The sequence below is a fragment of the Centroberyx affinis genome, unplaced genomic scaffold (assembly GCF_046629955.1).
Source record: "Centroberyx affinis isolate AG114_WGS23_722 - 3 ecotype Tasmania unplaced genomic scaffold, CSIRO-AGI_Caff_v1 ptg004010l_1, whole genome shotgun sequence".
NCBI lineage: Eukaryota > Metazoa > Chordata > Actinopteri > Beryciformes > Berycidae > Centroberyx > Centroberyx affinis.
The window spans coordinates 258,906-273,598 of record NW_027281818.1 but is presented as its reverse complement, the minus strand read 5'-3'; the positions used below and the strand labels follow the sequence as shown (position 1 = coordinate 273,598).

At 38.5% G+C, this 14,693-nt stretch overlaps 1 protein-coding gene across 1 annotated transcript; it reads right to left on the bottom strand.

The window, feature by feature from the left end:
• Positions 1–225: 225 nt before the first annotated feature.
• LOC139663435 (E3 ubiquitin-protein ligase RAD18-like) lies at positions 226–13,213 on the bottom strand. Its single transcript, XM_071542101.1, has 6 exons — positions 13,077–13,213; positions 9,743–9,821; positions 8,733–8,794; positions 8,438–8,508; positions 504–937; positions 226–339 (listed from the first exon to the last, which is right to left on the bottom strand). The coding sequence occupies exons 1-6, from the start codon at positions 13,125–13,127 to the stop codon at positions 233–235; spliced, it is 804 nt and encodes a 267-aa protein (XP_071398202.1). The 5' UTR covers positions 13,128–13,213; the 3' UTR covers positions 226–232.
• Between the last annotated feature and the right edge of the window lie 1,480 nt (positions 13,214–14,693).

Below are 14,693 nucleotides of genomic sequence, written 5' to 3'. Positions count from 1 at the left end.
CTCTTGACTGTGGCAACATCTTGTACATCTTATCCTTGCTTATATGGCAGAGGGTGCCAATACTTGATTTTCAACTACTGCCGTTAACTATAATAAATTGGTGATTATCTATGAAAAATTGCGCAAGCCATTGAGTATCTTTTCCTTCTGATCCACTTCCCTATTGAGCTTTATAGCTTGAGCAAATAGAATTGGAGTGGCTGCATTTGAGTGATACAGTAAGTGGTTATTTTCAGTACCTCCTCAAGCTGTCCTTCTTCCCTCCTCTGGTCAAACAAGTGTCCAGATGCTTATTGATGAAATGTTGTGAGACGGCAACGGAACACACAGGGCAGTCAACTGCAACACACAAACAGACAGTGTAAATGGGAAAATGTCACAGAATTGTTGCTCTTTCTTAATTGTTCCAAATGGTTTTGGTGCTGTTCACTTTTTTTGATTTTTGGTTAAAAAAAAATATATATATATTGGGCAATACTGCATTCCTAACCCACAGGCTTCACCTTTGATCACTGGCTTTATGTCTTTTGATGGTGACAAGGAATCAGCCTTGCTTGGTAGTGGCACTGGGGATGAGATGACCATCTCCTCCTGCTTAACAGGTAACATCAGCTTCTGGGCAGATGTCTCCTCCTCGTCCATCAGCTCTTCTTTCACAACCAGGGGAGGTTGAGCAGTCAGTGAATGTAGGTCAGCATTATTTGCATTGTGGGTACATGCCGTCTGTATTTTCCCCCGTAGAACACACGGAGCGGCAGAACCAACTTGCTGGACGTCTTTAGCAGGAGATGTTTTGGGCCCCTTTTGGAAAAAGTGACTCAAAATGGAGCTGTTACACTTTGGACCCCTACTTCTAGGAGTTTTGCATTTGACAGCTGAAGCTGGGGTCCTGGGGGATATCGGAGGTGAGTCAAAATTTGCTTTTGACAACTGCTCCCTGGAATAAGCAGGAAGAAGAAAAACAGAGTGTTTGCATGTAAGTGACAAAGTGCACATCAAATAATCTAGACAGAGCCAGCCACATCCTTGTTTAATGCTAAAATGTACCCTAGTACACACACAGTCTCTCTCTTTCTCTCTCTCTCTCTACAAATTATCCAACTAAAAACGTATATTCACCACACAAACCTATAATTACATGTATTATGTATAGTTACAGGTGCAAGGTCTTCTTAAACGACGTATTAAAGCCATTAAAAAGCGAAGAGTATTATATGCCAATAAATACTCTTGACAGTAATGTGAGTTCTTTGACGTTAAACTGCACTTGCTCAATTATCTCGCCCTTTTCTGCTGAGCAAGAAAAAAATAGACAAGTTGGCTACAGTATTGGAAATGTGGAAAGCAAACAAATTGCAGCAGAGCCATTACTGGGCCATAAAATGGAACCAATGAGGTGTGTGATGTTCTGCTTTCCATATTGAAAACTTTTTATTTGTCCTCAGTCTCCCCATTAGAGCAGGTTCACACACACACACACACTTGCACAAAGCCCCTTTGCACAAATGTGATGTGGAAAAACCCCCCACCAAAGATCCAGAGGAAATCTGCTTGTAGCCCCCACCCATGCCATCAATCTGTATCACTGTTACGTAAAGCAAGCTACCAGGCCTATATACAGTCAGGACTATCACACCACTTGACTTTTTGCAATTTATATTGCAAGTTATTTTAAATTAAATGTCAATTTTATATATATATATAAAAAAAAAAAAGAAAAACCCAAAACAAAACCCCAAAACAATTAAAAGAAATCAAAATCTTTGAAAATTTGAAAAATTGAAAAAAAAAAAGCATTCTCCAGCTTACTGGAACTCCAGGAGTTGTGATGAAAATGTGTCTTTCAAGTTTCTTTTTTGATGCCCTAGCTGAGTAGAGGTCTTCTTGACAATGATCATAAGTAAAATAGAAAGCACTGCCTACCTCTTCTGACTCACAGGTGCCTCATGTCAAATTAAAGAGAAAACAGAAACACCTCTTAAATAATTTCTGGTGTTACCTGATCAACCTTTATGGAGTGCATCAACATCAATATTCTGGCTAAAACAGTTCATATAATGCCAGGATTATATCAGGGATAAGACTGAAAGAAAGAGAGACTAAATGAATACCCATGGCATTCTTTTCTACCTCTCTCATTCTAGTCTTGGCACAAGGTCAGAAATCTAATTTTATAGCCATTACCTGGGGATATACACTAATAAAATATTGTGTACAAGCAATCTATAATACAAGCAATCTACAGACTTGGAGCTAGACAGACACCAGGGAATAAAAGCCCTGAGACATTTAATTCAAGGCAGTGTCATCATCATGTCTGTGAGGACACAGGCCTTTCACTGCGTGCCTTGTGGACTAACGCAATGGATTTTTAACTCTTTGCTGATTTAATGTGACATTGTACTTTTTTCAATATTCCTTTTAATTTCTGAATAAAAGTGACCTGCCAAAAGAACATACTGTGGCTAATCAAGTTATTCACTCTAAATTCAACAATGGAAAGAAAATATTGAGAAAGCTTCATTCGCAAAAAATAAAAACGCAGCAGTATTAAATAAAATCACTTTACTCTGTTCTGATCTAACGTCGATCCCCATCACCCCCCCCCACACACCCCCCACACCCCCCCCACACACACACACATATATCAAGGTGTTCTTTCGCATGGCTTAAACTCAGATAAAGCAGAAAGGGATGAATTTGAGCTGATCTAAGCCTACATTACAGTTCAATCTGACTGTATCCATAATATATTATTCAGTGGCAGGAAGGCACGTAAGGCCATTCATAATTAATGGGCCAGGTCTGTCTGAGAATTATGAATGAAATACATTCACAAAGGCATCTCAATGGAGGCGAGTCAATGAATTTTCCTCCCATTACAAAGGAATATAGCATAGGGCAGAAAAAAACTACAATTTTCAAATTTACACAAACTTAGCAGAACAGCAGCAGAATCTCTAGATGTGAGTGGGATACTGCAGGAGGGAGAGAGCGCTGAGTTTGGGCATTTTGTTTGAAAGCTCATTGATCTTCCAGGTCTGGGTCTGTGGCAACTAGAAGACCTGATAGGGAGTCAATAGCACCTTTTTAAAGTACACACACTAATTGCATTTCAATTGTCCCCATCATATTGATTCCAATGTTCTGAGTGTCCTCTACAGCTAGCGGACAGAGCAGTAACCTTCTATAATTCGTACTGGGCCTTAGGACCAATGTGTAAGGATAGCTACTACAGTATTTTCAAGGTTAGAGGCTGGTCACTATAAGCAGCGTGCACGTACTCACACACGCACGCACACACGCACACACGCACACACGCACACACACACACATACACACATACACACACACACACACACAAAGTTGATTGACTAGATGATAATACTCAGCAATGAGAGTAGGAAGAGGTTTTACACAGATCCAAAACTGAAAAAAGAATAGTCCTCTCAGATTTAGTGGATTTAATTCACATTATTGGAAGCAAAAATACTTATCTACTTCAAAACCAACCGGTTTGAGACAAGATTTTGGGTCTTTCAAAAATGAGCCTGGGCTATAAGTGTGGGCATGGGGGAAGAAGTAAGGGAAGAAATGAGGTGGTGAGTGACCCACTGCTAAATAACATCACTGTTTTATGAGAGGGTCACCTATGGAAGAAGCCCACTTTTCAGAGGCTCAGTGCTAGACGACAGGAAATTAAAAGGGCAGAGGAAAGAGCAGCTACATAAGCCACTCATTCCCAACATTGATGGCAATCTGAAGATCAGGAGTTTGAAGAAAGACCTTTCAGAGTGTTGACATCATTGTGGTGATTGACGCAAGGGAGAAACATCATGGTTTCCTGACTGATGACACTACTCCGGGAGATTATATCTATAGCAGTTCAGAATTCTACTGAAGAAAGGATTCTGGTGCCCACTCATAAAACTGAGTTCACAGGGGCATCATCCATATCTGGAATAGCAAGAGCTAAGCAATATACAGCACTGATGAGATGCCAGCACTCTAATATGAATGATTTACTTGCTGAGGATTAGGGTTGCAAAGGGGTGGAAAATTTCCGGTAAATTTCTGGAAAGTTTCCAGTAAATTTCCATGGGAAGTTAAGCTGGGGAATTTTGGAAATATTCCAAATTGGAAACTTTCCATGGGAATTATGGGAATTTATGGGAATTTATGGGAATTAACTGCGAATTGAGGGTAATTTAATGGAAAGGTATCATATCCAAGCATAAATATTTGTTTTGTTATAAGCAGACATCCATCCAAAATAATACAATTAAAACAGATTTATTTGTAAGTAGAACTTTATCAAGTGTTTAATATTTTATTGAACAATCAATCAACTTTCATTGAAGAACAAAAACATGAATGTTGAGTTAAATATTACTCATCCCCCCGACCCAACCCATTCAAAAATTAACAAAAATGCACAGGAATGCACAGTGCATGTAGGGGGCGTGGTCTCTGTAGCCCTGCAGTAAGCAGTGTGCTATGTGTGCATGTGATTGAGGAATAGCATAGATATTCAACTGTACTTGCATGATATCTGGTTGTTTTAGTCAGGATTATGCTAAAATATATTTTACCCAACTATATTTAAGTTCCCTATTAAGAGCATACTTTCAATTTAGTAAATTCCTGGTTTATTCCCGTTTATTCCCATAAATTCCCGTTAATTCCCATAAATTCCCGTTAATTCCCATGGAAAGTTTCCAACTTTGAAAATTCCCGGAATTTTGCAACCCTACTGAGGATTCAGTTTTCCTTTTGTATTGTTTTTTTCTTCAATGAAACAGTAGGAAGGCAGAGGTATACAGAGTGGGGTAGATATGGGAGAGAATGCTGTTAGGATATGACCCAAAGTCAGCAGGGATACATAATACAGTTTGATTCCAGGGACTGGGGGATGTCTTAAACAGCCAACTTTATATTTAAATTTTTAGTTTACTTCATAAAATATGTTACACTGCAGGAAAATTGGTCCTACATTAGTCAGTTTCCCTAAAACAGCCTGTAACTGCAAACATGTGGCTAGCTGTGCCCATGCATTCAATGAGGCTTGCTCACAATAACAAGCCAGCTCTGGACACAATTGCATATGCCTATATCCTGCCGTAATGAAAAAATATCAGCCCTAAAGCTTAAAACCACAGACATATAACTACCATAAAGAGACAACCTTGAATGACCTTGGCTGATGAAAATAAAATCCCTATTTGATTTACAGAAAATCCTTAATTCAGGAGTAGATTACTGGTAGATAAATTATAAGTGTTTTTCAAGTACCGGTTCAAGAATTCAAATTGGTCCCCTTGAGGACAAATTTTAATCTTGTCAATAACAACAGCATCCCCTGAAATCACCACAGCATTAGTTTGTTCCCTGCAATTCTCAGAAGCATGATGATATAAACTTGAGAGATGTTTACCTCTTCACCTGCTGCGTTTATGGTAGACAGGTTTTGTGTGGAGTAAGTCATATTTCCTGATCTGCCATTTTCATTACTCTACTAGTTTTTTTCTTTGGATTTTCTATTCATGAAGTTTCAGTAGGTACTGTTTTTTTCTTCGTCTGGTCAGCCATGGTGGCTGTCACTGCTCATGCTAACAACTGTGTTCTTCTTTTATTTATCCCAAACAAACTGTTGTTGCTGCTGCCAGATATGTAAACTGTAACAGCAAATGAAAAACCTTTCATGAACTGAATATAGGTTGAATCACTATATCTACTGGTGACAGAGAGTAGCAAAACAGACGTGTATTTAGATAAAAATGCTGCAGATTATTACTTTAAAAGCCTGCTGCAAATGAGAATCACATTTCCCTCATGGTATTATTCAACAAAGAGCATTACCCAAAATATTCTAACTGTCAGTGTTGTGGAAAAACGCCCACTGAGAAACTATCGCTCTGGCTGCCAACAGAATCAAACCATTTTATATATCCAATGCACTTCCTGATAAACTGACATCAGATAAACCCAGACTTTAAAGAATGAGGTGCCCTGCAGTTTGTCAGACAGTAGCCAGCTGGCTTGCATAACAAGCTAAAATCGCGACGCCGCAATTATGTATTGTTGAGCCTGACAATTGCCTGAGTTTCAGCAGTGGATCCCCAAAGATTACAACATTTGTATGCAGTGGATGGCATAATAAAAAGGGATGGCTTAGCTCCTCACCCATTTTAGGAAGACTTCAGCAACTGGCCAAAAAACAGTTAGATTTAATAATAGTGAAGAAAGGAGCGGTACCATCCCTCCTTAAGGACCAAGAAGTACGTGAGGAAGAGGTACGTGACACCAACACTAGGCAGCTTGGTTGGCTAACTTGTCTAGAGAGGATGTTTAGGGCAGGGTATTGTTTGAAAAGTACAGTACCTTTTTCGATACCTATGTTGAATAAAAGCTTACCAAATGCAATAGCCTATTTTTTAAACTTATATAATTTTCGCTGTTAGTTTTCCCAAATAAAAGAAATAACATTTAAACTCTTAATGGAAAAATCGACCCTAAAACACTTAAACACAGCTATTGGTGATGTACCTTGTATGGGTCGATTTTGTATTATTCCCTTCGATAATTGGCCAAACTTCAACAATGTGATGTCATTTCAAGATATTTCCAGCACAGCTACAATGGTGTTTTATAGGAGAAAACTTTTCAGCAATAAAACATTGACGGTAAGCGTCAGGTTTTGGTGTCAGTCAAGTCTTCTTTCTAGACTCACCATTTTGCATCAACATTCAACAATAATACAAGGAGAAATCAATCATAGAAGAGGAGGAGATACCAATTTGTCCAGGCTCAATATTCAATAATGCAATGCAGCTGCAAGACGTGTTATGGGAAAGGGGTGTGACTCTTGCTTTTTCGACTGGAAACTCTCGCTCTCTTGCCATGACAATCACTATCGGTATTGTCATTTCTGTCTCCACCTACACATAAAACTCAGCTGGATGCAACAAGTCCAGGTGAGTTGTCTTGGGGACACTGACAGGCATTCAGAGAAATGTAGGAAATCACTAACTGAGGCAGAAGCAAACGAGGCAGGTTGAGGGAAAGTGGATACAACGAAAAGGTAAATTACAACACTTCATCACAAAATAACTCCTAAAATGCATTAAACATCAAAGATATATAGCAGTGTAAGAGTATCTGAGGGTGGAATTTCCCATGTGAGAAATTGTTATGATTTTTTTCTTCTTCAGTTTCACAGTATGAAACATGGTTTAATCAAAACTATCAGATCAGACCTAGTAAATATTAAAACCATTTATTAAATTGTAAATATTTAGAACTATGTCAACAACATTTCAAATTTAGAACTATTTCAAGAATAACCAGTGCTAGTAAATTTTGTATGCATTTATGTAAAATGCAGTCTAACACGGTTAAAAAATTTTTTTTTTTGTCAGCATTTTTTTCTTTATAGTCAAACAAAGTACAGCTCTCTTGACTCAAGTTAACACTGGGTTTGAGGTCGCCAGACTTCAAAAAGCAGTTATTTTCTTGTCACAAACATTGCACTGCGTGCTGTTGCCGTCAATTTTAGTAAAATGTAGCCAGACCTAGGATTGTTTCTGCGACATTGTGTATTCACTTCAAGCAAACAAAGAGATGAAAGTAGTGATGCCTGGACTAGTTTGTTTTTCCTGTGTGTTTGTATGTATTTATCTTTCTTTGTCCCCCAACATGGGCGAATACATAGGGAATCAGCAATATACATGACAGGAGAATGTACGCTATCACCCAACCGTAGTACACGGCCCTAAGCATGTTTGAGAAGCCAGGCCTCCTTGGCACGGCCCAGGTAATGGCAAACAAGCAGCTTGACAAGGAGAGTGTGAGAGAGAGGAGGAAGGCAACTGAGAGATTGCCTTGGAGGCTGGCGAAAGCAACTTCTGGTGTAAAATGACAATAATGCAGTTAAGTGTAATTTCTCACTTTCTCACTCCCTCTTATCTTGAACATGCATATTATTTTTTTTATCAGTCTACTAAAGTTAAGTGGACAAAATTTGTCCATGTTGATAACTCTTGGCACTTGTACCTTCGATGTGGCATGGAATTTGACACGGTAGGCTTTACATTGGCACCAAATGTGCTGTGAACATTGGACACTTCTGCTTCGGACATGTGCATGGTGCTAATCATGTCGACAGAGCCATGCCCTCTCAAGCTGACACTTGCATAAGCACATAGAAATGGGCACTAGTTACAACTCGTATTAAAAATAGCAAGGTTTGTGACTGAATTAGGGGCATGCCCATGTCAGTCATGTGGCGTTCCCTTTTAATTTTAAAGCCTTTTAATGCCTTTACATTTCAGTGACATCAGATGCGAGATGGAAAGTTCTTCAAATGTATGTATGTATGCAAAGGCCATTACTGATAATGTTCTAGCAATAATTCCTAATGTTCCATCTGTATGGTTACCTTGTTGCTTTAAAGTTCATGACCAAGTCATCCAATAAACGGTTGTTTCTTAGATCCTGCACCGTTGTTTGCTATAAGAGGAAGAAGAAACAAAATATGAGTGGAACAGAGGATTTTGGGAAAGAAAGAGCTGTAACCAGGTTCCTTTATTAAATAAACGCCATTACCTACAGAAGGTGAGCTAATGTTGTGAGGTGAGCAAATATTTCATTATGCTGAGGTGAAGATCTGGATGAAGATGCAAACTATGCAACTTGGGGACCTAATTGTGAATTCAGGTCGCATTCATACTTACTGAATTGCAAACTGGACACTGCAACTTATAGGAGAGAAATTTCCTGATGCACAAGGAGCAAACTGCAAAATGAAACACAAACAAAATTTCTATTATATTTAATCTGTTAGCCTAATTCCAGTTTTTCCTGTTTAATATTTGGAGTAGAATGGTATATGTAAAAAAAAAAAAAAATTTGTGTTCAGTATGCAACCTTTGGTTTGGGATGCACATTTGTTTCAATCATAGCTAGTAATTTGAATATCTCCAGCCTAATAGCTAAACCATTTGTGGGCTGTATGCTATTACTTTCACAAACTGGCAACACTGAGGTATCATTTTGCTGCATTGCAGACCGCCCTGTACTGCTGTGCTGCCTGGAACGTAGCGGCCATTACTTAGCATTCTTTGGGTCGTCAGGATGTTCTCTACTAATACCAGGCTGCCAGAAAGGTGAAGTCATTTGGCTGCCTAGACTGTTCTCTGCATGGCTTTGCTGGCTGGTAGACTGTGCTCATTACTTAGCATTCTTGAGGCTGTCTGGAAGCTATCTGCTGCCTAGAAGGCTGTTGGCTACCTACTGTAGCCAATGGCTCGCAGCTGTTTCAATTTTAGCTTGATTGATCAAGTTGATATGATGATCCCAACACAATTCAGGCATTAACATAAAACATGCCATCCATCAACATGAAAAAAAGTTAGCTTCCATTCACCAAGTGGCTCAATCATTGGCTCAGGAGATGAGCAAGGTGCAATTGGGCGCATTGCTTGTAGTTATATGAACTAAACTCAATATCGGTCATGTCGGTGGGACTATGGTCATATTAATTTTTAGTTTTTGATATATTATGGCTTCTAAATTAATTTCAAAAGTGTGTTAATGTTCTCCAAAGGTTCTCAGTTGCAATTTGTTGCTTGATGCTCTTACAGCCTTCAGTTACCAACTCTCCATGCAAAACTCACTCCATAAAAGGAATTACCACCAAAGATGCTCTAAAATCAAGGGAAAGCCACACCTACATGTTACTTACAGTTATGAGAGCATTTTGCCATCATTGTAATACTGAGGAAGTCAAAACAAATGGGACACCGGAGCAGGGCATCAATATTCTGTAAAAAAGAAAACAGCACATGTAAGCAGTACTCATGAATCTACTAAACTATTAGCAGCAATCTGGCAATAAGAGATAAATAGAATAATAACTGAGAGGCTAAACTGGAGAGCATGGGTTAACCATAATACAAACACAATATGGCTGGTTTTGCTTGTATTGGGTCATGGGTTGGAGCATCTGTAATATTAATGTGGCAAAAAAATAGACCTGGCTGAATACTCTGTAAAATAAGGGGAGTGAAAAATTACAGTGCGTCTTGTTTGCCTGGAACCAGCCCTGCTGAATCACTGCCTCGCCCACTTTTTAAAAAATGTTATTTGGCGATTCCAAGTAAGATTCGAAAAAGTGGGCGTAACAACGATTCAATGGGGCTGGTTCCAGGCAAGAAATTCTTTATCTTTCCGTATAATCCAATAATCCATCCACCATCCTGTAATACATCACCTTTTTTCCCTTAAGAGTGATTTTTAAGTCTCAATCTGTCTCCTCTCTGGCTGCATCTACCTGAGAGCTGGAAGGAATCAGCTTCACTGCCCTCTTTCCACATGCAGAACATCAGATACTGACATGCATACTAAACTGACAAAATGAAATCTCCAATCAGCGTCAATGAGAAATGATTACATGTGTTTTTGTACATGTATTGGAAAAGTATCAGTTAAGGTCGGAAACGTTAACGTTGAAATTTGAAATAAATGTTTTCGAATTTATCAAATATTTGTTGCAGTCCTATCAGGTAGGTCTTGTGTTTGCAGAATTGGACAGATGAATTGCACCATGGCCCGTAAGCTGACCCAGTTCATAGTATTCTGTTCCATCACCACATCAACCATCTTGCTATCTTGGTAGGACAATAACAGGTGACTGTAATAAATTAACAGGTGATTATAACCAAATGACAGCCACAGCCAATGAGCCGTGTATATGGTAAAGCACCATATTGGTAGGAAATGCGTGTGACATCATGGGAATAGTATGAATTGGGCCAGTGCCTGGGAAAAAAAAATTCTGGTCTTACTATTTCTCAATATGGAGCTCAGTCTTCCTTTTAGGGCTGCAACTAACGATTATTTTCATTGTCGATTAATCTGTTGATTATTTTCTCGATTAATCGATTAGTTGTTTTTAGGGCTGCAACTAACGATTATTTTCATTGTCGATTAATCTGTCGATTATTTTCTCGATTAATCGATTAGTTGTTTGGTCTATAAAATGTCAGAAAATGGTGAAAAATGTCAATCAGTGTTTCCCAAAGCCCAAGATGACGTCCTCAAATGTCTTGTTTTGTCCACAACCCAAAGATATTCAGTTTACTGTCATAGAGGAGTAAAGAAACCAGAAAATATTCACATTTAAGAAGCTGGAATCAGAGAATTTGACTTATTTTTCTTAAAAAATTACTCAAACAGATTAATCGATTATCAAAATAGTCAGCGATTAATTTAATAGTTGACAACTAGGCCTAATCGATTAATCGATTAATCGTTGCAGCTCTACTTCCTTTTATATTTGTTTTTTCTCCTTCTGTTGTCTGTGCAGTGTTTTCAGGACTTCTCTCTCTGCTGTAGACGATGCTCATTCACACTGGCATCGTGATCTGGTGGGTTTGAGGCTCAGTTGGAAGATCAGCTAGGTAATCTCCTTCTGACAAATTTATAAAATCAAATTATAAATGTTAAATTCATTGTGTTTTTCAGCGCCCTTTCCTTTTTCCTGTTTTGTTTTTTGGCTTGTTTTATTTTTGTTTTGTGCAGTCGCTCATTTCGTCCTGTTCTGCCTTGTAGAACTGACTAAATATTGGTTTCACTATCCTTTCTTCATTCTTCTTTTTTTGATAACTAAAAAAAACATTGACGGGCTGGGTGGCATACTGAAAACTTACCAAGACCAACACTTTGAATCTTTTACTGACCTAATTTTCCACATGTAGGTATGTTTGGTAAATGCATGTGACATCATAGGAATACTATGAATAGACAATGAAAAAACAATCAATCAGGAAAACAAGAGGGGCTTAAATAGCATCACCAAGAAATGGGACACACTCAAGTCTGTTTGTACATTAGGTTATTAGATTGCTGTGGATACAGACATCAGCTGTAATGTTGTGCAGTCTATTGGCATCTTTGCCTGGCTGGCAGACTTCTCAGAAGGTGACCTTTCATTTTGGTTTCAATTATACATATCCATCATGGGCCGATAACTCCTATTTATATTTTCACATCTATTTTAATTACATTCTTGTGGAAACTTCATTCATACTTCCTGTGGCAATCTAATTTTCCTACACAGAGCTAAGTATAAACAAAAACACTGAAAAGAAATAAGAAATAATGACATTCATGAATGGTAGGCTATGCCCCTCTATGTGAGAGCTCTGTTGTTTCTGTTGCAAGCAGGAAAAGGCTTGTCTCATTCCCTGGTTCCAAACTTTACCGTCAAGTTCAAGTTTAATTATGTATTCAATGACTTACTAAAGTAGGCTACTAAAATTATTGAATACTTTATTAAACTTGAACTCTGAGCTGGTGTTGAATCTGATCGGTCAGAATAAGCACAACAGCGAGGGGAGTGGGTCAGTGGTAGAGCAGAGAGGCAAAGATAACCTTGCTTCATAACAGTAAGTGAGAAATGGTAAGACCAGAAGCTATTTAAGTGTCCCTAAACAATTCCCTAAATGGCTGTTCCATACATGACCTAAAAATGTTTTTGACTCAATATACACAGAATGTGCCTTGCCTACGCTGTGGAGTGAATTGTAGTGTGTCCCACAGCACCTATAATTACCCTGTTTTAGCTGCTTGTTCGTTTAAGCAGGAGATAAGTTGTGTCCTGGGTTGTTTGCTTTTAATGAATGATTGCTTGGAAGGTTTTTAATCTGACTTTATGTGCTGTAACAAAATTACCAAAGACTAATGAGGGGAAAGGTTTAGCTAACTCCACACAACCGCGCCCCGCCAGAGTAATTAACATTCGTACCCAATGGCCCACCATTGTTTTCCTTCAGCAAATGAAGCAGTGTAGCTAGCTTTACAAAAACCAACGCTGGATAAAGTGGATTAACGTAGCACCGTTTCTGAGTTGCCTGTTTAAAAACGAAGCTAGCTAAACCAATACAATTACTTTTATTTCATATAGCTATATAATGGTAGCGTCTGTCACTGCTTTCTTTAGTCTGTTAACGTTAGCTAACCCAGACCAGTTATGCAATGTTGGCTAAACTAGGATATAAAAGGGATGTAACACTTACTTTCAGACATGTAAGACTGGGTGGTGAATCCGCTTCACTTTGTAAGGCCATGTCTGACAAATCTCGTGAATTAAACAATAACAATATGAGTAGTTATGAGAGTTTTGTTTAGATTGATGTGCTACCACAGAGCTATGGCAACCAAAGTCCCGCGCCTGTGACGGCACTTCTCTTTCATAACCTGACAACATCCGGTGCGTTCGATTTGAGAAGACAGAGCTGCGGGATGAGTGGATGCAAGACTTCTGCATGATGAATGGTATAGATTAGACAGACTGAACAAATGCCGAACAATCTCTATTAATGTGGCTTCATTTTGCTAGACTAGGAAGCAGGACACGAAAAGCGGCGCAGACTTTATTATCTTCAGTACTTTTAAACAACAGCCTATTGTAAGGATACAAGAGCCCCATTATTATTATTATGGATCAGTATAAAGACTACAATTTCAGATACCCATAGCAGCTGCTAAAGTAATGTTTGTCTTTTTTGTAATTGCCAAATACAGACTTGGCCAAATACAGACTTAAAACACTTTTTTTTTACATTAAAATAATAAACAAAATCTCATTAAGCTCATCTAATCTTCTGGAAAACAATTGAAACTGTTTCATAAGGCTCTCCACTGTGTGTGGAGAAAACTGGGTTTAATAAAGGACAGATACAATAAGGTTAGACCTTACCTCATATTCATATGCCTCTTATTAACCAAGACAGACCCTCAACATTAAACTCTCTTAATTCTAAGCATGATTGCAACCAGGAAATCTGAGGATGGAAATGAGTATTCCATACCAACTGACTTACTCACAGCTCCTCTACCTTGACAGCCTTGCCTCCCTTCATTTCAAATTGATAAAGAGGCAAGTGATCCTGGATGACAGCTGTAAGTGTAAAGGAATATGGTGTAACCAGTTCCAACCTTACCACTGAAAAAATTGTCTTTTAACGATGTGGCTTTGACACTTGTTTTCAGTCTCTTGTTGAGTTACTGATGGGAAAGCATTAAACTAACAGATCTCTCCACACTGCCAAGGTGTCATGGAATAATCATGACAACTTGTCAAATCATGTGGTTACACCTAAACCCTTGAAATGCTCAGCAGGCTTTTGAGGGGCCACACAGCTCTAGACAATGAGCGCACATTTTCCCTAAGAAGCTTTCACACCAACTTTCACTAACCAGTGTGTTTTGTGTTTGGGGTCAAAATGTGTACAGGACCGTGAAAACGTATCATCAGGTTACACTTTATGTTTATCAGTTTTCCCCATGAAATTAGGAAAAGTCATCGAGTATCACGCTGAAAAAATAATGTTAATCATGTTTTTAGAGACGTTAAATGTTGAATGGGGTCAAATTGACCCCAAACATAATAGGAGGGTTAACACAGTTTTTATTGTTACAATAACAACCAATGACCAAGAGCCACACTAGATGACTGCTATGATAGTATTTTACATTGTTTTACAATGTTGGTATTTTTATATCCCTGGATGAATGCATTTTGAGAAGGTAGATGATGTTTGTTGACACTTCCATTTCATGGGGTGTAAAAGTGTTCTGCCAACCTCACTAAATTCACTCTGATGCTCTGTATTTGACTCTACCTGTAACTT